The sequence below is a fragment of the Thalassophryne amazonica genome, chromosome 19 (assembly GCF_902500255.1).
Source record: "Thalassophryne amazonica chromosome 19, fThaAma1.1, whole genome shotgun sequence".
NCBI classification, from domain to species: Eukaryota; Metazoa; Chordata; class Actinopteri; order Batrachoidiformes; family Batrachoididae; genus Thalassophryne; species Thalassophryne amazonica.
The window spans coordinates 59,631,056-59,655,248 of NC_047121.1; the positions used below are offsets into that span (position 1 = coordinate 59,631,056).

General features: G+C 39.6%; 2 protein-coding genes across 2 annotated transcripts in view; both read right to left on the reverse strand.

Annotated features, from left to right (window-relative positions):
• The window catches only part of tpo (thyroid peroxidase), a 41,321-nt gene extending 35,941 nt beyond the window's left edge, over positions 1–5,380 (reverse strand). The window contains exon 1 of the mRNA XM_034195128.1: positions 5,365–5,380. Coding sequence (XP_034051019.1) covers positions 5,365–5,380 — 16 coding nt within the window. The remainder of the gene's footprint in view (positions 1–5,364) is intronic.
• Positions 5,381–9,544: 4,164 nt separating this feature from the next.
• Positions 9,545–24,193, reverse strand: part of sntg2 (syntrophin, gamma 2) — a 123,807-nt gene continuing 109,158 nt past the window's right edge. Inside the window, exons 14-17 of the mRNA XM_034159700.1 lie at positions 22,747–22,956; positions 13,584–13,676; positions 13,034–13,144; positions 9,545–9,841 (exon numbers count right to left, since the gene is read on the reverse strand). Coding sequence (XP_034015591.1) covers positions 9,713–9,841; positions 13,034–13,144; positions 13,584–13,676; positions 22,747–22,956 — 543 coding nt within the window. The 3' untranslated portion in view covers positions 9,545–9,712. The remainder of the gene's footprint in view (positions 9,842–13,033; positions 13,145–13,583; positions 13,677–22,746; positions 22,957–24,193) is intronic.

Consider the following 24,193-nt stretch of genomic DNA (forward strand, 5'->3'; position numbering starts at 1 on the left):
AGTAAGTCCCTTTTCTGTTGTTTATAAATTAATTTAATATCAAATGACAAGGATCTATTTTAACCGTTATATAAAACAAATAATGAATGTTTTTACTTTCTTTCAATAGAACAAATATCTAATTTAATGGTATGTTCCAGCTTTAACCTCATGAAATATTTGTACCATTGAACTCAAACATTCATTATTTGTATATTATGACGCTGACATAATGTTTATGATACATCTATAGTCAAGTTTTATGGTTACTACCAGATGTCCAGATGTACAGTGTATTTATATTTATACAAACATTACTTCATAATGATATTGTATATTTTACTACTGCTAGGCTGTAATAAAACATAAACTGTGGTTATCAACACAAGTTTTATTAACCACTAATGTGTTATCACATATGCAAATTTTCGCTAAATATCCAATTGTTATTGTAGCAAAAGTATTGCAAATGTGTATTTGTATAGAGGATAAAGCTTCTGTCCACATTATGATCCAGTTTTCATTGCTGTGTCTATCTTTTGTGCATCCACCTACGTAAAAATGCGATTGATTTAAATGGGGCATATACACAGTTATCAGTGAGCACTGACACTGGGGGCGCTGCTGTACATGTGGTAGTGTTACAGTCTTTCAGTGATGTTGCAGGCCTTCTTTCCTCAGTTTGCCTCATTTTTCCCCCTGAGCTTTTATTTCCATGCCTTTTTACAGGCACACAAGAGGGATGACTGGAACATGTGATGAGAAACATCCTGAATTTGTCCTGGAAACAACTCCTTCAGTACAAGTACTTCACTTAGCGTTCAAGGTCCAGTGCAGCTCGTAGAGTCGACCGTGAGAGTCACGGCCCGCTGACAGCTCAGCCGCATACTTGGAAATTCACGCTTGAAAAGACGCTGATGTAACTACGGTGCTGTGGACGTGACAGCAGGCGACACTTCTTTTTCTGCAGAGCTCGAAAGATAATCTACACAGTCTGTGCACTCTGGCAGCTGGCACTTTGATTCAGTGCCAACAACAACTACAAATTAATCTCAGTTTGTAAAGTAGCGCATGCCTATATATGAGTAATAGGTATTGACGGTTTTAGAATATCCCAGAATCCTTTGTGCGCTGGGGAGGGAGGTTTGATAATGGCTCAGCTTAATGTTAACTTTAACATTGAAAATGCCATAGACACGCTAACGCGTTAGCATCGGTCCCGTTTTTAAGTTATAAATACATCTATCAACTGTTTCAGAAGATCATAACAGGTCAGTTTAACATAAAAAAGGTAAATATTACTCACAGACATATACTCTTTTGGGGTTTTTGGGCTCTTTGGGGTAGTGGGCAAAAATGGAAATAAAGCAAAATAAAACAAAGAACTAATGAAGCAACAGATCGAAGCACTGCTTCATTGGCTCAAGGTTCAAAGCAAAGCCGCGCTGCAGAAATGCTTGATTACAGACCCGCTGCAGAGTCTGTAATCAATGTAGAGAAATGATCATTTTCCTGACAAACACCTCCAAAAACAACGGCCACTCTGAAGGAACGATAAGGGAATCGTTAAGCAAAAAGGTTATCGATGTCGATGGATCGAACCATTTTTTAACGATAGCCGAAAAGAACCGGTTCATGACACGCAACCCTAACAGCAAGACGCTTTTAAAAAAAAAAAAAATAAAACTCACATTAAAGACTCACGATTATCTTAGTTAAACACCTAAACACATATTTTGGTTGAACTCACCTCCATAATGACACAATGTTGCAAACAAGTTGCTTGTTGCTTGTCCACTCCACCACCCACAAGCGCTTTTTTACACGGACAATGAAATCTCCCCAGCTAGAACGTGATTACGTGTGAGATTTGACACCGTAAAGGCGTCAATTGGGAATGCCAAAGAGTGAGAAGATCACGTGACCATCATGGACATGAATCTTCAGAGCATATTTCAGTTAATGTTTGTGTCAGTTGCTGCAGTCGATGGATTGACAGGACTTTTGTGTCGGGCTTAATTTTCACCAACTCTAACATACGAATGTGTCAGTCACTGAGGACAGAACCCTCAGAGAGCACAGCGGCACCGCACCCAAATTTCAAAGTGTCAGAAAATGTCACACGGGATTTTCGTCGATCACGTTCAATAACGAGAAAACATCTGTACTCAAGCCAACAATCATTCACTCTTTCACCACATGTAGACAACGGAAAGTCACTTTCTCCCATTTTTAAGAACAAGTCAGTCCTATTCAGGCCCTGAGGTCCATCAAGCTGGTCCTTATCCCTGGATATGTGGTAACGGAAAGCGTTCAAGAATCTATGACTCACCCTGGATACGAGTTTTTTTTTTCCCCCTGAACCTTTCGGGCGCGGTGTACATGGCGTGCCCACCTTACTTTTACAAAAACCAGCAAAGTCACAGGTCTATTGAGAAATCTGTCAACATCCATTTTTGCAAATTTACCACCTTTATAGTAGTATTGATGCAGGGGTGGTGGCCAAGTGGTTAATGCGCTTGGTTTCAGTGCAGAAGGTTCCGGGTTCAAATCCCACCCCTACCACATTTCTCCATGTAATGTGGAGTTGTGTCAGGAAGGGCATCCGGCGTAAAACCTGTGCCAATTCAACATGCAGACCCACCTTGGATTTGCTGTGGCAACCCCAAGTGCAAACAAGGGAGCAGCCGAAGGGACTTTACTATAGTAGTATTGATGACATCAATGGCTTCTCTAAATCTGATTGGTTGAGATTCACCTCAGTGCTCGAAAGCTTCAGGGAAAACAAACAAGCAAGCAACAAAACTTGACAAAACTTGTGTACTGGACAGAATGTCAGGACATCATAGGTTACTTTGCCTGCTGAAACTGGTATCCAATTACAGTTGGGTGGACTGGCACAGTGCAAATGAAGTGTCTTGTCCAAGCAGACAGGAATCAAACCAGGTCTTTATTTGTGCACTGCAGAAATCTGTGTTCTTATATTTTACACATTATTTACATAAAAAAAGTTTAATCAGCATGACATAAACTGAAATGATGTTTCTAACTACAGCAGAACTCAACAGAGGTGATGGTCTAGTGGTTAAGGCGTTGGGCTATCCCAGCCTGATAGAAAATCACCTAGAAAATCACTAAGGGCCCTTGGGCAAGGCCTTTAATCCCCTACTTGCTCCCGGTGTGTAGTGGGCACCTTGTATGACAGCACCCTCAAATCGGGGTGAATGTGAGGCATTATTTGTAAAATGCTTTGGGTGTCTGATGCAGATGGAAAAGCGCTATATAAATGCAGTCCATTTAATAAAATATTTTTAAATGATACATAATTTTTATATGTATTATGGACAGGTGATTTCTAGGACTTTTTATATCTGTTTATGGCTATTGATTCTCATCATGTACATAGGCCTTGGTGTATTGGCATTTTCTCGACAATGGATTTATGCTATAAAGGTCTGTATGATACTATCTGCTTTCTTACATGGTGAATCTGTTCCAACTACAACTACATTCAAAGAGATTAGATTGTTTATATCTAACAATGTCTGTGCAAAATATCATGGCTTCATCATAGCACACAATCGTTTGATGCATCTGCCCTGCTCTAATGACGTTGTCTATTCGGTGTATTACTGTGAGTTTTGTAGCTCGCCCCACAGACTTGCATCGTGTAGCCTTTAAGTGCGCAGCAGTGTGTGTTCTTATCAACACTGGATTGATAATTGCCGTTTTCTCCTGACTGAAAATTTAAACCCACAAACATCTAAAACTACAGCACATCTGGAACGTATTCACAGCTACAGCCTTGTTCCAAAATAGATTAATTTTATCCCCCCCCCCCCCCACCAACATTCTACACACAATACCCCATAATGACAATGTGAAAGTTTTTTTTTTTGCAAATTTATTGCATCCTTTTTCTACTGATCATCCTTGAAATGTTACTCCAGCTTAATTGGAGTCCACCTGGGGTAAATTCAGTTGATTGGACATGATTTGGAAAGACACACACCTGTCTACATATACTCAACAAAAATATAAACGCAACACTTGTGGTTTTGCTCCCATTTTGTATGAGATGAACTCAAAGATCTAAAACTTTTTCCACATACACAATATCACCATTTCCCTCAAATATTGTTCACAAACCAGTCAAAATCTGTGATAGTGAGCACTTCTCCTTTGCTGAGATAATCCATCCCACCTCACAGGTGTGCCATATCAAGATGCTGATTAGACACCATGATTAGTGCACAGGTGTGCCTTAGACTGGCCACAATAAAAGACCACTCTGAAAGGTGCAGTTTTGTTTTATTGGGGGGGGGGGGATACCAGTCAGTATCTGGTGTGACCACCATTTGCCTCATGCAGTGCAACACATCTCCTTCGCATCATCCGTGAAGAGAACACCTCTCCAACGTGCCAAACACCAGCAAATGTGAGCATTTGTCCACTCAAGTCGGTTACGACGACGAACTGGAGTCAGGTCGAGACCCCGATGAGGACGACGAGCATGCAGATGAGCTTCCCTGAGACGGTTTCTGACAGTTTGTGCAGAAATTCTTTGGTTATGCAAACCGATTGTTTCAGCAGCTGTCCGAGTGGCTGGTCTCAGACGATCTTGGAGGTGAACATGCTGGATGTGGAGGTCCTGGGCTGGTGTGGTTACACGTGGTCTGCGGTTGTGAGGCTGGTTGGATGTACTGCCAAATTCTCTGAAATGTCTTTGGAGACGGCTTATGGTAGAGAAATGAACATTCAATACACGAGCAACAGCTCTGGTTGACATTCCTGCTGTCAGCATGCCAATTGCACTTTCCCTCAAATCTTGTGACATCTGTGGCATTGTGCTGTGTGATAAAACTGCACCTTTCAGAGTGGCCTTTTATTGTGGGCAGTCTAAGGCACACCTGTGCACTAATCATGGTGTCTAATCAGCATCTTGATATGGCACACCTGTGAGGTGGGATGGATTATCTCAGCAAAGGAGAAGTGCTCACTATCACAGATTTAGACTGGTTTGTGAACAATATTTGAGAGAAATGGTGATATTGTGTATGTGGAAAAAGTTTTAGATCTTTGAGTTCATCTCATACAAAATGGGAGCAAAACCAAAAGTGTTGCGTTTATATTTTTGTTGAGTGTATAAGGTCCCACAGTTGACAGTGCATGTCAGAGCACAAACCAAGCATAAAGTCAAAGGAATTGTCTGTAGACCTCGAGACAATCCTGTCTCAAGGCACAAATCTGGGGAACGGAACAGAAACAGTTCTGCTGCTTTGAAGGCAGTAACCAGAGGAGTGAGCGGTGACATTTGCAGTGATTAATGACAGCTTTATAATAAAAACCACTAACACTTCAGTTACACACCAACAACTTTCATACCTGTAGTTGGGTTCATCGGGTCCAAACCAAAGACCAAACACTGGGTTGTAGTTCACATGGTCCTCTGAGTGTAAGGACACACGGGCAGTTTTTCTGACTCCATATAGTCATGGACCCACGTAGGAAAACTGAGGCTCCGTCTGTGTATCTTCCTAAAACATCTTGTATCTTGATGAAATGGGTTATTTTTTATGAGCCCTGACTGAACCTCTGTTGTCATAAATAATGAACATCTTGCATGTTCCATAATAAATTCTGCAACATCTGGAGTTGCTGGTCTCATCAGTTCTTCTAGTCTTTCGATCTTTGCATTTCTATTATTGGATGTTAATCTTTAACTGTGGTGATGAATTTCTGAACATTGAGCTTTAAATTAAATAGAAATGTACAGTAATACTATCACAGGAGTAACTCACAGTTACAGTAAACAACTACAACTGATGTTCACGGACGCTTGCCTGAGAATGCCATGAGGGGGCGATCCTGTGTGTCTCAGTCGTGACTGTCCACAGAGGTGCAAAGCATGATGGGAAAAGGACAATAGCTGAGCAGTCAATCTGAAATCAAATTGAGGGCAAAAATGTATGAAAGCAACACATTCCTCTGTGAAAGAAGTCATATACTGGGACTCATGCAAGAACATGTTCCTAAGCTTCTCTGACAATTTCATGTCACGTTTTTTGATTGAAGGACTCGTACACTAGATCGGCACTCGTGAATCCAGAGACACGTGTGAATTACACGTACAAGGGTGATTCTTTAACTACGGGCACTATTGGCCTTGTAAATGTAATTTCCACCACACCATTGCCTTACAATATAAAGCGCCTTGGGGCAACTGTTTGTTGTGATTTGGCGCTATATACATGTGCTCTGATGTCACTGTTTATCTCCATAGAAACTACCCAAACAATCTTTCATACAAACTGTTTAGGGACATTACAGCGTTGTGGTGGAAATTACGGCAATAGTGTGGGACAACTACATTTTGTTTAAAAAAAAAGTCACAACAGTTATATGACATTGAATACCCCTATTATGTTTTGATTAGTTTACTGATATTTTATTCAGAGATATTTTAAAACATTAGAAAAAACGTTTCTTTACCATTCATTTTTATCATTGAAGATCAAAAGTCTGGGTGTGGGACAAGCACAAAACGGCAATATTTGCATATAATGATGCTGAAAAAAGGTGAAAAAGTCATCATAGACTACTGGGTGATTCTTAGACTATGGGCACTTATGTCCTTTGATCATATTGTATGAAAAACAGAAAAAAGGAGAAATTTCACACTTTTATAGTTATCTTTACAATGAAAGTGTGTTAAGAAATTTGTTCTAGTAGTCTATGATGACTTTTTCACCTTTTTCAGCATCATTATATGCAAATATTGCCGTTTTGTGCTTGTCCCACACGCAGACTTTTGATGTTCAATATTAAAAATGAATGGTAAAGAAACGTTTTTTCTAATGTTTTAAAATATCTCTGAATAAAATATCAGTAAAATAATCAAAACATAATTGGGGTATGCAATGTCATACAACTGTTGAGATTTTTTTAAACAAAATGTAGTTGTCCCACACTATTGCCGTAATTTCCACCACAACACTGTAATGTCCTTAAACAGTTTGTATGAAAGATTGTTTGGGTAGTTTCTATGGAGATAAACAGTGACATCAGAGCACATGTATATAGCGCCAAATCACAACAGTTGCCCCAAGGCGCTTTATATTGTAAGGCAATGGTGTGGTGGAAATTACATTTACAAGGCCAATAGTGCCCGTAGTTAAAGAATCACCCTACTAGAACAAATTTCTTAACACACCTTCATTGTAAAGATAACTATAAAAGTGTGAAATTTCCCCTTTTTTCTGTTTTTCATACAATATGATCAAAGGACATAAGTGCCTGAGTCTAAGAATCACCCACAAACCTCCTGATTCCCACATATATGTACACTGAAAAAAAGACATGTTGAACCAACTTAAATGAATTGTTTCAATTGGTAACATCAAAATGAATTAAGTTGTTTGAACTTAAGTTTGTAAGTTAGAATCTAACTTATTAACTTGAGTTCAAACAACTTAATTCATTTAGATGTCACCAATTGAAACAACTTTTTAATTTGGTCTTTTTTTTTCTCAGCATAACTCATCAGATGTTCATGAGAATTGTGAATTACCATAAATAACACCAGAAAGTACCATAAATGGGCTGTATCCAATCAGGACATTCATTCATTCAACAATACCAGAGAGAAAATTTTTATTTATATTTTTTTCTCATGTTCCACTCTGTTACCAGCTCAAAAAGTTGAATTAAAAGCCCTTCAAAAGCCAGTCAGTGGGGGAAATAATGAGGGCTTTTGAAGGTTTATCAGAGATGTTCAGACTGAAATAAGAAAATTATTTAGTTCAACATTTAAAGGACTGTCGCGGGACCACAGGAGGCAAGTCTCCAGGCACGTTCACACGAAGTGTGCAAGGGTTTAGTGCTGTCCCAGCATCAAATCAAGTGCCCAAAGGCTCTTAGGCAGATGATTTGAGCCCCTTTTTACCCACTTTTAGGTGTTTCTGCAGACTTTGGTGAAGGGAATTTCACACCGTTTATAGTGTTGTGACCTCAAACACAGGGTTACCAGGAAAACCAGGAATTTAAAGTAAACAACCTTTATCCACCTGCAGACCCATTTCAAACCACGCCCACCCAAAAAAACAGAAAAATGAAGAAAACTGCATATTGGTAGCACGGGTGTGTAGAAACGAACAGAAATGGTAAGGGTTAAAAACGTTATAAAACCATGAAATTAAAGCAATGAAAACATTGTGTATTACTCACACACTTTGCTCAACAATCACTTAAGTTTTTGCTTGTTGATACTGTTAAAATAAGAGTAAATTAATTATTGGATAATTAGCTCTCATCCACTCTGTAAAGCAAGAGTCGAGAATATGTTCGAATCAGACAATCTGCACTTAAATGTCACCATGAATAAAGTTAAAAAAACCCAAGCAAATCCAAAACATAAGGTCTCAAAATCACACTAAATAATCAACATAAAAAACTAAGCCCATAACTAAGTTTTTACACATTTAAATTACATTTAAGATTTAGATTTTATAATCTTAAAAGCTATCTTACAACATTTTAATTCATTTTTAATATAAAAGTTAATGGACAAAATGTGAAATTAATGTGTCAGTCAAGTATAAATCAAATTAGGTTCAGGTGATGTGATGGCTCAGTGGTTATGGCACTGAGAAAGTTGCCAATTTGAGTCCCGGCTGCAACTGTCATCTGATGCCCCCATTTTGCTCACCCAGCAGCAAAAGGGGCACCATGAGTCACCTATTTTCTCTGTAAATATGCATTAACAGGACCAATCTGAGCAAGCTACCATAGCTGCTAAAAGTGCTACCACCGTTAGCATACAACACTAAATTAGATGAGGTGTTCAACTCAGCATCTGTCGCTCAAAATGACCACGCCCTTAATTCTACCTTATTATACCTTTATGGCTTAAAATGTCTTAAAATAAGATGTTAGAAAAATTCAAGCTGGAAACATGTTTGATCTGCTCTAAAGCTGGACATTTTTAACGAGGGCTTGAATGAGAACCTGCTCATTTTTGGAGCCAGCCTCAAGTGTCCAACCAAGGAACTGCAACTGTTTCCTCTTCTGGGTTGGCTTCATCTGAGACCATCATCGTTTACTGCTCGACTATATTGCGACACGTCATGATCAGGATATGAAATTACCGATACTGTGATATTTTTGTCATATAGCAAATCCCAACATGTGGGTTCTTGTAGGGTCCTTCTTAACGATATGTAACAACAGCTAAAACAAATGGTTTTGTGTGATTTCTCAACATTTCTACCCACAATCCCCTCCAAAAAACAGAAGAAATTTGTCATTTGTGCATAAAAGGGAGAATTTTCCCTGCTGGACTCGGTGAAAATGTCCAAATTCAACAAATTTACTGTATATTTCCCATGAGAAAGCTAACAATAATTCAGTCTGTCATCACATGTAGAGAATGAAAAGCCTTTATACAGCGGCTGCAGGTTCTCAAACATGGGATTCTTTTCACATAGTTATAGATAAAGCAGTAGTTACACACTGTACAGCAACATGAATGCTACAGTAGCATGTCCAGTCTCCTTAACTTAAAATAAGGTGGCAAAAAAAGTCAATTTGTTAGTGTGTGGACAAAACATTTTCTGCTGTTCAGCCACCCCTCCACACATTATGGAGTTCATGTAAAAAATAAGGACGAGATACAACTTTGTGCATAAATTCGTGCTGATTTGCTGCAGGTGCACGTGACCACAAGGACGTCGTCTTAAATGTTCATGTAGTTTCCCGGGTAGGTTTGACTGCACATAAAGAGAGGGTCCATAGAGGCCACTTTGGCAGCGATAAAAGAATGAATACAGTGGAGGACGGCTGTGAGATTGCCAAACTCTAGTTCCTGAAAACAGGCGAGACGACAGAAAAAAGCATTGGTTATTACATGCCTCAAATGTCTAAAACACAAACATTTATAAAACACAAACTCGTGCCACATTGACCTCTGCAAATTCTGATAATACACTGGTCAACACTATTTTTTTCTTGCATGGAGTTTTTCAACAGATTTTGGGTAATTTGGGGGCACCGAATCCAAATCTGGCCAATCACATCACATTTTTGAGAGATGAAAACATATTTCTCGTATCAAGCAATGACGCAAAAGCTACAGTCTCGCTCACCTCTTCTAAACAATATTACGGCTCTTGTTCACATTTTGTCAACCAGGTTTAAAAAACTCTGCTTTTGAAGCCGTTTTTGTGCACGATTAGTGCCGTCAAACTCATGAGTGAATGAGCAACTTTTGCATAATCCATCAACACGGAACATGCAGACTGCAAAAGACGTGATGTGATAGAGGAAATCTGAGCTCAGATTCAGATTCAGCACCCCAAAGTTATCCTAAATCAGTTCTCAAAGTCCATGCAAGAAATTCTATTTTATTTTTTTGACCAGCATTATTAATTTACAATACTGTCTTATTAAAACGGAATTTTCCATCAACAATCTGGTTGTTTTTTCAGCACAAGTCTCACAAATTGTTAAAACAGAGCTGAAACTAACAAACATCAATTAATTCAACAACTTTTTAACATTAATAACAATTTTTAATACTTTACTTTTTTAATAATTTAATAAAAAACAAGGCTTCAGGTCATCTTCACTAAAACATTTAAGCAAATAAACCATACGTTTACATACCCTTTACCTAAACACTTTAAAAGTTAATTTTCCTCAACTGCACAGATTCCATTTTAGCAAACAAGGTGTGTTAAATCAGTTAAAACACTCGGTTTATTTCCATATAGTTATTTAAGAATATCAGTTATAACTTTGATGTATCTGATTTTATTCACTGTCAGATTTCCAGTTTATATATAAAAGATAAACCCAACAGGGAATATTCCAAAAGATTCTAGAAACTGATGGAATGATTTACAAGCTTCTGAGAGACAAACAGGCATAATTTGGGGTTAACTTTGAGTGTATTTAAGGGCTTACCAGTACAACCAGAAAAACATCTAAAGAACTAAGTCAGTGCTTCTTCAGCAAAATCACAGTTCTCCCAAAATCTGGTTCCTCGTTAGGAACCATCTCAAAAAGACCTGTGGTACCAAATATAACAACCCTGGGACCACGTGGACTTCACAGGAAGGTGGCCCAGATTAGGAATTAACCAAACTTCGTCCTAGAGGTCCAACAAAATCTCAGAATTGCGACCAAGATGCTGATGGAGGAGTTGGAGGTATCAGATACATGATGTTGTGCACATCCCATCACTATGACCTAAAAGGTTGTCGCCCAACAAGGGAGACTCAAGTCTGGGAACATGTGCTGGTGCAGTGGTTTGCCACATCCATGACACCACAGAACCACCTTGGGTCCTGGCTGGCAACCTAGGCAGACAACCGGTCCATACCCACATCTCTAGAATAATCTATTTGCTGTAGCCAGGTGAGATGTGGACATCCCATTGGTCTTCTCCAGCCACTTGGGTCCTCAACACACAGGCCCCTACATGCTGGTTCATGCACAGAGAAAGGGTCCACATGGTCAAATTGTCCAAGTTGATGTTCCTGGACAATACAAGTGATTGTCCTCATCTTAGTCCCTCTAAGTAACTGCTCATTTTATACAAAGGCATTCCAGTGCTACCCAAAGATCCTCTGAAGAGACCTGATGCCAAAGACATCCAGTGATCGCCTTAGGTCACTGGTTACCATCCAAGTCTCACAACCATACAGTAAGGCAGGATTCACTGGGACCCTAAAGATGTGGACCTTTACCCTCCTGCAAAGATATAAGTATCACCAAACACCTCTGTCCAGAATCCTGATGACTCCATAAGACCTTCCCAGGCACTTCTCAATCTCAAAGGCTCAGGACCAAGAGACATGAACGTTGACATGACAGTTAGAAGACATCTGTGTGAAGCTAATTTATTTGCAAGAATCCCCCGCAAAGTCCCTCTGTTAAATAAAAGACATGTGCAGAAGAGGTTACAATTTGCCAAAGAACACATCAACTGGCCTAAAGAGAAATGGAGGAATATTTTGTGGACTGATGGGAGTAAAATTGTTCTTTTTGGGTCCAAGGGCCGCAGGACAGTTTGTGAGGCGACCCCCCAAACTCTGAATTCAAGCCACAGTTCACAGTGAAGACAGTGAACCATGGTGGTGCAAGCATCATGATATGGGCATGTTTCTCCTACTATGGTGTTGGGCTTATATATCGCATACCAGGTATCATGGATCAGTTTGGATATGTCAAAATACTTGAAGAGGTCATGTTGCCTTATGCTGAAGAGGACATGCCCTTGAAATGGGTGTTTCAACAAGACAATGACCCCAAGCACACTAGTAAACGAGCAAAATCTTGGTTCCAAACCAACAAAATTAATGTCGCGCAGATGTGAAGAAATCATGAAAAACTGTGGTTATACAACTAAATACTAGTTTAGTGATTCACAGGATTGCTAAAAAAGCAGTTTGAACATAATAGTTTTGAGTTTGTAGCGTCAACAGCAGATGCTACTATTATTGTGAACACCCACAGGTCACCGGTTTCCACAACCCTACCAAACACCCAGTCCATGCAAACATTGTACAATGTAGGAACCAGAACACATCACTGAAGAACACCAGTTTTTACTGTCTCTGCTCTGCACAACACTCAGTATCTGTGTACAAGCTGGCTGATGTCCAGCAACTTCTTGGGAAGCCTATGAATTCCCAGGATGTCCCGCGTTTGATCAACTGATCAAACACTTTGGGAGACATCAATCTAAAACAGACACACAATAAAAGGAGGCCCGGCCTCTGTTTTGGTGATTAACTTCTCTCTGGCTGTTTTCATGTTGATTTTACTCCCTCCCTCTACTTAACTGTCATTATCTGAGAAGTCTTTCTGCTTCAGCTTTGGTGACTCAGCTAATGCAAATTATTTCCGCCCATTTTTTGGGATTGATTGGGTACTTTTTTATTTATTAGTTGTTGCAGCCTTCACACTACATTTATAAGCTTAAAAACTTAAAAAGCAATTGCTTACTGGCTCCTAGCTAGCTGCAGAATAAACGCGCAAGTTCTTTTATTACCTTCATTTCTATTTGTTTGCTTTCAGCGTTCTTGAAGAGGAGCTTTACCCTGGTTTTCCCATCATCAGATGAGCCTTTAAGTTGAGAGAACTTGTACCTCCACAGCACCGTCTACAAAGACATGAAGGGATTATCCAACGCGGCACCGAGATTTCAATAATGAGCAGAAACATTTAATACGGCTTTCTACCTCAAAGAGCGCTGCGTGATAAGGACCCGACATTTTCATTGTGCAGTACTACTTTGAAGGAGCGTCACTACCCATAATGAAAGAATACTTTGGAGATGAGTACTGCATCAATCTCTGAGTAATTCAAAGAATACGCAATTTATTCGCTGTGGCGCTGACTCGAATTCACAGACGCTGCCAAGATCATCTGAAAATGCATCTTCGGTAACAATGGCACTCTGTGGATCTCATCGACGCTCTGATTTATTAAAAATACATCTTTAAACATCATGCTTTGATGAAGTAACACAAAGTCATTCCATAAAAAGAAGTGAGGATGTTGGCGCGGCGACGACAACAAGAATCTGAGCACCGACGTACCTTTGAAGTGGCGTCTGAGCAGGTGAAGCCCGATCCAAAATCCACAGTGAAGCGCAGCGCGCTCCCCTGACTGCTGCACATGTAGCTTTTGGACTGATAAGAGAGAATTTGTAATCATTAATATTATTACAAAGATATTTCCTGCACAAAGGCTACAAATCATAAAGCAGAGTTACCATACCGTCAGCACTGGGCTGAGGTTTATAACATTTCTGTCAAAAAAAAAAAAAAAAAAATACAGAAATCTGACCTTGGCTTGTAATCTTGATTTTTACCTGAGACCATTAAATATGGCCATCGGGTATTGTGAAGAAGTTGCGTCCGTCTGTCTGTGCTCAGCATAACTCCAGGCCTATTACTGCCAGAGTCCTCAAATTCACAGGAAACATTCTTGAGACAAAGACCTTGAACATGTTCAAATATGGCTAACCCTGGCCTATTTTAAGAGCTTAAAACATCACATTCTATTTCAATCTGTTCCATTTTGTTTTTGGCGGAAGTGACAGCCAATCAGAGTAGAGCGGCCCTGTGATGTAAGTGGCAAGCCTGTCTAAAAACGCTTCATTTATGTAACATGTTTCTTATATATTCTGTAAAAGCTAGAAAGAAATAAACACTGCTAAAACTGAAAACGCTGTTTTTGGAAACCTAATAATACATCTGAAGTGATTTACAATACATCTAGCGGATGTTAGCGTGTTGATGTCATAGGCTGGTAGCTAGCTGCAAACTCTGTTTCGTTTGTGTGTAAACATAACCTTTTTGTCATATACTACGTAAAAGCAAGCAAAAACTGAAAGTGCTGTTTTTCTAACCTGATGACACCTCTAGAGTGATTTACAAGACATTTCACAGATGTTAGCATGCACGCTAACTCAAAGCTAACTTCCACTCTTGTCAAAAGCACATAAACATAAATATTGTTTGATTGATTGATCGATAGAGGGGCTTTATTGAACATGTACAAATTGTAGGTAAGGTGGTAGGATCTTAATAATACTAAATATATATATATATATATATATATATATATATATATTTGTGAAGGGACAGTGCAAGTTCATGTACATCACCATACAGTGAAGTAAACAGCTACGACAGCCATCGACTATTTTCCATCTGTTGTCCCTGGTAGATGTTCCATAGTATGTTTTTCCCACCACCACCACGCCAAAATTGTACATACGTTGATGTTTTATTGGGGGGTTGGGGAGGAAGCCTTTTTTTCTGTGTACGGAGGACAAAAATGTTTTGAATTACCTTGATTGGTTATTGATCTGATGCATCAAATTTACAGACATCTAATCATTTTGTTCACCTTGTTTCTTTTTTAAAGTAACTTTGTTTTTTGTGCCCAAATTTAAACTATTATTGTATCTTTCAATGAAGTTATTTCCCATGATGTTACCATGGCAATGTTACTGCTCCTCGAGCTCGTCGAGTGGCGCGGTCGACAGCGATTCTGCCGTCACAATCAGCAGGCCGTTAACGAGCGACTGCTCTGGAAGCACTAGCAGATGTTTTTTGTGTGTGACGCGCGAAGCGATCAAGTGAGACGAAGCGATGACGCTCGGGACGCAACGCTGCAGTAAACAATCCTGAGAGTGCTGAAGAAGCATCACGTGTGTCCCTGAAAAAAAAGAGCACCGATCGAGTGGAACATGTTCTTGTGTTTTGGGTTTCACCATTTATTCCACTTTAATGTGAGACGGCAGAGGAGACATGCTGGCTTTAATTATGGAGCGCGGTGACCACCGTACGGGACTGTACCGTCGTTTTCCGCCCACAGACCTCAACGGGACGTCTGCAGCCGTGTCAAGAGTTCAGCAGTGACTGGAATAAAATAAATAAATAATAAATAAGTCCCAGCAGCAGTCTGGCCTTTAAGTTCATCCTGTCACCTCATGTAAGACTTTGCATGGACGCGATGAACACTGATGACACATGACTAATTGGGACGGAGTTCTCAGTGGGAATTAGAAACAGGAAATGATGCTGAGCCTGACAGCAGCAGGGACATTTGCAATTTATACAACAAGACAAAGAGAAGCTTTTTTTGTGTTTTTTTTTAAGTTTCTCTTCAGTGTTCCACATTCATCCAGAACATGAACCCAAAAAGTGAAAAACTAAAAAGGCACAAAAAAAAAGCCAATTAAAGCAAGCAGGTTTTTTGATAGACAGTAGCTTTATACAAAAGTAAAACCAAATATTTAGATTAACTGTAATATGCGACCCACCATAAGACGTAGGCCCTGCATCCATATAGCATTTTTTTCAGGCATCAGTCTTTTTTTTCCAGTTGTGTGTACCTGCCTTCAGGAAATACTCTCCATCTGTTTTCAGAGATCGATACCGTTTATGCATGAGTGCTTTTAAATTGAAAATCCCTGGGGTTTTTTAGAAAGACCCTGTAATGTCACTGCAGACAACCAGGAAGAAAGGGGTTATTTTTTTTTGCTGCCAATTTGTCACTCAAAATTTGTCACAATAGAGACAAAAAACTCATCTATGATTGAAGATTGGACAGATGCTTAGTTCTTGCTGAGGGTGAGTACTTTATAATCACTGTACATTATACGTTAGTCATTCGCTGTTTATTGTTGTCGTTTATTGTTGTGGTACCAATAACCAAAAAAATAACGACAGTGGGTGTATTGAACTTATTTTGAATGGTTCTGATACTTGAGATATCAAGTGTGTGTTGTGTAATGGAAACAATGAATCATAAAAATGATTTAATAAATTAGCCATAGTGTACTCTAAAATGTCTGTCTTTGCTTTTGTATTCTGATTTTCTTTATATTCATAAAAAACACTTATGCAATTCTTATATTTAATTAATGTGCTTGATGTAAAAGAGACCAATTATGATCAATTTTGATGTCAACCATTTTGAAGTTGGATAAAGTTAATCAATAGACCCATCTTATCTGACATAATTGTATTTTCATAGCTAAGACTGACATAATGGTCTATGCAAGTTGTCTTATTGGTTTTCCTGTGCAAGAAAACACAATTAGACACCAAAATTGTCATAATCGGACCATCATAACAGATTTTATGAATTTGACCCTTCACGAAAAGTGCATTGACCTTTCCACATTTTTGGTCATTGTGACGTAATGCAAGGTCAAAAATAGGTCAAACTATATATTTTGAACTCTACTCATCAAGACGAGTAAGTTGATATGCATATCAAAAGGATTAGACCATTTTGAATTTTGACCCAAAAATGGGGGTTTTTGGCCCAAAAATGGCCAAAAAATGATTATTATTTTTGGCATCGCCCCTGATGTGAAACCTTACTATATAAGGACTTGATCTAGCATAGATGCCTGCTTGTAAGCACTTTTCTGCCTTCTGCGGGCTGTCTGTCATTCAATCACGCGTTTGACGCCACTAATCATGCACAAAACTAAGAAACAATTAGCTTTTCAGTGGTGTCTTACCTGTGATCAACATAATGTTCTAGATTGCATTTTTTCAAATATATTTCACTTATTTAGTATTTGTATACTGAGGTCAATAACGGACAAAAAGGGCGCAAGCATAAAAGTAATTTTGGAAATGCATTCTTAAGGGAGTAGCTGCCTTTCACTGCAAACATTATTTCATATATGCGTGCTTTAAATACAACGTTGAGCTTTTAACTTTCAGCATAAAATATCAATTTTTTAAAAGATGTTTTTGTATCTCAAAAATGTGATTGATTGGCAAAAACAAACACCAGATTTGGATTCAGCGCCCCCAAATTACCCAAAATCCATTGGAAAAACTCCATGCAAGAAAAATCGCGTTGACCAGTGTTATAGTGGTGCCAAAGAAAATTCTTTTCATGACTTAAGTTTTAAAAAACCCATTGGCGGTACACCTTTAAGTATGACAAAAAGCAAATAAATACTGGGTTTGATCAGGCCACTTCTGATCCTCAGCTAAAGTGCAAGCCGGACCACATTTGCTTTCACTCCATCACTAATGTTTATCCAATACCGACATCCAGTCGATGTGAGGGTGAGTCCATGGACTCTGCCAAGCACTCCTCCGGAGCCACGGGATGCTCGCTTAATTAGCTCCAACACAATCCCAAGAAAATTAAATCTCTCCTCACTTTCATTGGTTTCCAAAAAGGACTGCGCTCCACACATCCACCACGAAAGACTGAAAATAAATAAAAACAAGCTCAATTATCATATTCCAGGTTTACTTTTATACTGACAATGGGAGAAAAACGTGCACGCAGCTTGAAATCCACAAGCTCACGGAAAATATGTTTTGACTTTCCCTGCTGCTTTTGTTGCAAATTATAGGACAATTAATCTGATTAGAAGTGATGAACACTAAAATACTGCGTCACACCTTCAGTCAACATTTTGTTTCAGTCCTTTGATATATTCACTGAACATTCCAGTGATAATTATGCACAGCAGAAGGGCTCACTCATAAATTCCACATTTAAAAGCTTATTCTCTGCACATCCACAGAACAGAGAATAAAGTATGCACTGTTTGGACCGTGCATGAGGGAAAACCACTGTATTGTGATAGTTTGGGGGCTTTTGTTTGTTTTTGTAGTTGCAAGTCAACACACATGAATTAATATTTGGTTTGCAGATTTCCCTCCATGCAGCACATCAATATGAGCAGGTGGAGCCATAATCAACAAATATTTAATTATTTTGTTCTGCGGCAAGCCTGATGAGTGCAGAAACAAAAGTGAGGGCCTGAACCTGAAAACAAGCCTTCCGTAACCCCGATAAACATTTAACGAGAAATATTAACACGTTCGTAACTAGAGTGCCAAGGGCCCTGTGGGTTACAGGCCCAATTAAGCCCAAGGCAAAATGGCCAGTTTCTACATAAAAATGGCCGCCATTTATAAACAAATAAATCTACACAAATAATTTTGGGATGGGACCAGTGTCAATGACCAATATTGTGCCCTTGTTATATTAAATGAGAAGTTATATCAGACAGTTTTTAGAAAATTGATCCAATACCCAAATTGTCTGTTTTTGAATACAAATGGCTACCATTTCTAAACAAACAAATCTACGAATATGATTTTCAGATGGAAACAATGTCATTGACCCATATTACGCCCTGCCAAATTAGAAAAAAAGTTAGACAGTTTCTGAGCTATCACAACAGACGGACGACGCGCCATGACTTAGGGTTAGCGGCCTGCGAGCAGGTGCCGATCAGATTTATTACTCCGAGACTTCATCTTCCCTTTGTGACTGCTCCAGGTTTTTTTTAAATCAGCGTTCACTCTTGTGGCTTCTGTGGTGTCGGCTTGTAGCTGGTTCCTCACCATTTCCAAACTTGACCTTGGTAACCGTTGGGTATAAAGCTGTGTGTTACTGACACAGTGTTCTTTATGATAATTTCAGAGAACTTTCACTGCAGGGAATAAATCATAATTTACCTCATTCAAAGTCTTTATTGATTCCTTCCGACTTCACTGGGATCATAAATTTCCATGGCATCATTTCAGGGGGTCCGACACCTTTAAGCATGTCTCCGCCGCAGGGACCAGCCCTGCAAGTTATTTTTCTGAACCTTTTTTGGGGTCCCTGCTGTGAGTTATGTACATCAGAGTGGAATGAAATGCGCTGGGTGGGGCTCGACTCCAACGGGTCAAACTCATGCATGACAAGATGAAGACCAAGCGGCATTTATGTAAGTGAAAGTAAGAAGAAATGGGCAGAAGAACCACAACAGACAAAAAAGCCAACAGATGGACTCACTAGGAGGTACAGATGATGGACAAGGTCCAATGAAGATTCAAATCCTTGAGGAATGCAAAAATCGACATCTATCCCATCTACCACACTATGAAACAGTGCCCAGAGAAAAGAGAAAAATTGAAGCAGCAGTACACGTTTTAGAAAGGTCACCACAAAGAACTGGTTCCAATGACAAACTGCTTTTTTGTTTGATGATGGATGTTGGATTAAAAGGATAGATGCAATCGATTTTTTTTTTAAGAGTCTGCATTACTTAGGACTACATTATAAAAGCAGTGGGAATCAAATTGTGTGTATATATATATATATATGAGAGAGAGAGAGAGAGAGAGAGAGAGAGAGAGAGAGAGAGAGAGAGACCCTTGTCATTTTATTGATTTGAATGCATTTAGCACTAATTATTGGAACACAAAATTGGTTTGTAAGCTCATTGACCCTTGACCTCCCTTACACAGGTCAATCCAATCGGAGAAAGGTGTATTTAAGGTGCCATTTACAAATGTTTCCCCTCTGCATCTCTTCTAATGAGTGGCAACATGGGAGCCTCTAAACAACTCTCAAATGACCTGAAAACAAAGACTGTTCAACATCATGGTTTAGGGGAAGGATACAAAAAGCTATCTCAGAGATTTCAGCTGTCAGTTTCCACTGTGAGGCACATAGTGAGGAAATGGAAGACCACAGGCACAGTACCAGTTAAGGCCTGAAGTGGCAGGCCAAGAAAAATCTCATAAGCTGAAGCGAAGGATGGTGAGAACAGTCATAGTCAACCCACAGACCTGCTTCAAAGACCTACAACATGATCTTGCTGCAGGTAGTGTCTCTGTGCATTGTTCAACTATACAGCGAACTTTGCACAAAGAGATGCTGTATGATGCTGTAATGCAGAGAAAGCCTTTTCTGAGTACACGCCACAGAGTCACTTGAGGTATGCTAAAGCACATTTGGAGAAGCCAGCTTCATTTTGAAATAAGGTGCTGTGGACTGATGAGGGGAAAATATGGTTTTATATTCAGGCCAATATGATATATGAAACGTTAAACGTATGTTTTTTTTTTTTTTGGAAACAGCAGTAATGTAAAGCTGCACTCATTTCATGCACATTCACGCATTTTAAAGCTGGGAAATTAACAGGAAAAGTCATTAAGTCCAGTAAAATATGACACTAAACTGTTGGTGACCACTCTAAACATAATCAGCTTACACATGCTTCCCAAAACTGCCAGATGATATTTTTTCTTTGCTAAAGAGCAAATGTCTCATCCCAGAGTCGGCTGTAATATTCACTGGTAGAATACTCGCACGTAGGTTTCCGAAGGACAAGTCCTGACACAGGAAGCCATTTAATTACAGTATATCTCGTGCCCCTGTTGACAAAAGATTTATTTATTTATTTTAAATTCTGGTGATGATGCAGATTTCCAGTGACAGGTGCTGGGCTTTGTAATATTTATATAAATGTCCTACGTTAAGGGTCTTCCTGAGCATCACAGCCCTCGGGCTTTGTTGTGCTTTCTGACATTATCTTCGGTTGGCTGCATTTGAGGGGTGAAAGGAAGAGGGTAAGATTAGATAAGTCACCGCTGGCTCTTTCATGAAGAGTCCGAACTGACATGTGCCGTGCTTTCTTAAATTCCCCAATGGACCAAGTGTGATTAAGCTCATGTGAAAGCTCAGCGATGAGACACCAGAGAAACACAGACGAGTTCAAGCAAAACAAAGAGCGTCCACGGCTGAGATTTACTGTGCAGTCCTCAACAACTTCATTTTAGCTGATGGTACACATTAGATGTGTAATAATCACTTTCCTTAAACTGTAAAAGAAGAAGGAAGAAGGAAGGGGAGGAGGAAGAAGAAGGAAGAAGCAAGGGGAAGAAGAAGGAAGAAGCAAGTGGAGGAGGAGGAAGAAGATTGAAGGAAGAAGAAGAAAAAGAAAGAAAGAAAGAAGAAGAAGAAAGGATTTCCCAAAGGAAGCAGCCGTTTTCAGACTTTATCCCAAAAGTTAGAACTTTTGACCCTATCCATTAGTAAGAGGAAGAAGAAGGAAGAAGCAAGAGGAGGAAGAAGAAGATAGAAGAAAGTGGAAGAGGAGGAGGAGGAAGACGGAGGAGGAAGAAGAAGGAGGAAGAAGAAACGGGATTTCCCAAAGGAAGCAGTTGTTTTCAGAGTTTATCCACAAGTTAGAACTTTTGACCAGATTCATTAGCAAGAGGAGGAACAGGGAAGAAGCAAGAGGAGGAAGAGGAAGAAAGTGGAGGAGGAAGAAGACAGAAAGAAAGTAGAGGAGGAGGAGGAAGAAGAAAGAACGAACTTCCCAAAGGACGCAGCTGTTTTCAGAGTTTATCTCAAAAGTTAGAACTTTTGACCCTATTCATTAGCACTCAGCTGACTCTGCACCACCACACCGCCCCTAAAAACAACACCACTGCTGATATGTTTGTGAAGTAGCGAGCAGTATTTCTGGTATTTATATTTCTACTTTCACCGTTGATGCTCTGTGTGCTTCTTACCCTGTGTGCTGTTATACAGTGCTGCTGAAACCTCAGTTTCCCTGAGGGAGTCTTCCCAAGGGATTAATAAAGTTCTATCTAATCTAGTCAAGAATAGCCTGTTACCCTGACGAGGACTCTGAAACATCTCATCCAACTCAAAACCTTGGGCTTAAGAAGGACTTGGCACTCTTTCCTATTTGTTTGTAACTGTTTCGAATGGTCTTAGCAGTGGGTCACACCTCTGTTTCTGGCCTGGTTGAGGTTTTTTCCTTAACAAAGACCAAACGGAGTTTGTCCTTCCTGCCGTCACCTATGAGCTGGCTCAGGGGGGTTGGTTCGGTCACACTGTACCCAGTTCACTGATAAACTCTTGTCTCTGCAGCCAAAGTCTTTGGCACCTTCTCGGTTCGTTATGGCACGACTTCGGTACCGCTGGTCCTGATAGACGGGACACAGCTGCCGTTCAAGCTCATTAAAAATGCACTCGCCGTACTTCAGAAGTACCTGCTTAGGCAGCAATTTAACGACCCACTGAGGTGAAGACAAATAATCGAGGCTGTTCAAGTTTAATGCCTCTAATAATTTAACACAAACTGAACGCTGCCTGACTTCTACGTTTTAGAGAATAAAAAATCGTAAAGCACAAGCAACCTGCCAAATCCAGAACATCGAGGCTGCTAAGAAGAACCCACGCTGAGTGTGTTTCAGGTCTGCCCTCAAAAAAACACCATCTGTTCACAGATGTAATAATAATCCTAAAGTTGGTGCTGGATTTCAGCAGGAATCCTGGAGTGCCCAAAGCACAAAATCACTCAACCTTTCAGGTCTGGCTGTTGCCCCCCCACCACATTTGGAAGAAAGTTACTGTCAACCTACAAGCGTATGAGTCTGTGGTACTGTTGCGCCTCACTTATTAAATACTCACTTGTATTCGCTGCACTTCCATGAAGACTGCTTTCTGGAAGGACTTCTCCCAGGCTGCCAGATCACTGGCCAGTTCTACCCTGAAGGTGTGACTCTGGCTGTGGCCAACCAGAATGCTGAAGCACAGTGAGTCACTGTCCTGCTGCTCGGGCGAATGCTCCAGGCCCAAGTAGAGCCTCGCCTGGAGCCAACAATCCTCTGCCATCCACAGCTACAACACACAACATACACAGTCCTGAGCAGAACTACTGGTAATTTATGAGTACATGAAGGAGACTGGTGAGGGAAGCCACCAAGACACCCATGGCAACTTTGATGGAGTTACAGGTTTTTGTGGCTGTGACTGGACTTTTGTCTGCTGTGTCACCAGTCACAGAGTGGGATAGAGAAGGATTTTGTTGCAGCAAACAGATGAAGTCTAGGCTCAGGTCGACCATCTTGCTTTTGGCAAACTGACTGTTAGGAAAATCCTGCCATGACTCCGCGTAACTAATGATGCAGCAGAAAGACGTTACAATGTAAAGTGTCTCCAGACAGGTTCCAAAGATGCTTGTAACTCCTTCAAAGTGGTCATGGGTGTTTTGATGGCTTCCCTCACTACTCTCATTCTTGCACACATAGTCAGCTTTTAAGAACTGTGTCCTTGAGGCAGAATTCCCACACAGTACCATACGGTTTCTGTCCCGTAACAACTCATGTAAATGATATATTTGGTGACTTTGAAATGTTCATGTATCCGTCCCGACTTGTTTAAATTTGTGCCAGTACTCGACATACATTCATTTTATGTCTATATTTATTATTTCATGACATGAAATAATTTTTTTTGTTGTTGTTATTGTTGTTGTTTAATAATGTTGGACATTCTATTTTGATTGAGTAATTCATCTGAATAATTAAACTAATTACTCAGATGAATTACTCAATCACAGTGTATTTTCCAGAGTATAAATTGCATTTTTTTTTCTTTTTTTTTTATACTAGTTTGGGTGGTCCTGAGACTTATACTCCAACATGTCATATAAACTGGGAAAAATGCTTTCCTTCATATTTATATTTGCAAACTGTTGTGTTACTTTCACTTTTGATATTCTGTGTGCTTCTTATCCTGTGTGCTGCTATACAATGCAGCTGAACCTCAATTTCCCTGAAGGGGGCCTTTCCAAGGGATTAATACAATTCTATCTAATCTAATCACAATAATAACAACAACTATTTATACAGGACTTTCCCTGGAATCAAAGCAGTAAACAAAATACATTCCAATAATAAAGGAATAAGTGCCCCTAATAAAAATACACTACAACAATGGACAAAAATCCCAGATTAAAGTTCTGATAATACAGAAAAAAGATGCATCATAGTTTTAAAAATATGGTATATGAACATACTTTAAATTCTGTACAACTTGACATTTCATTTAAGTTTGTACATTTTGCACATAGCAA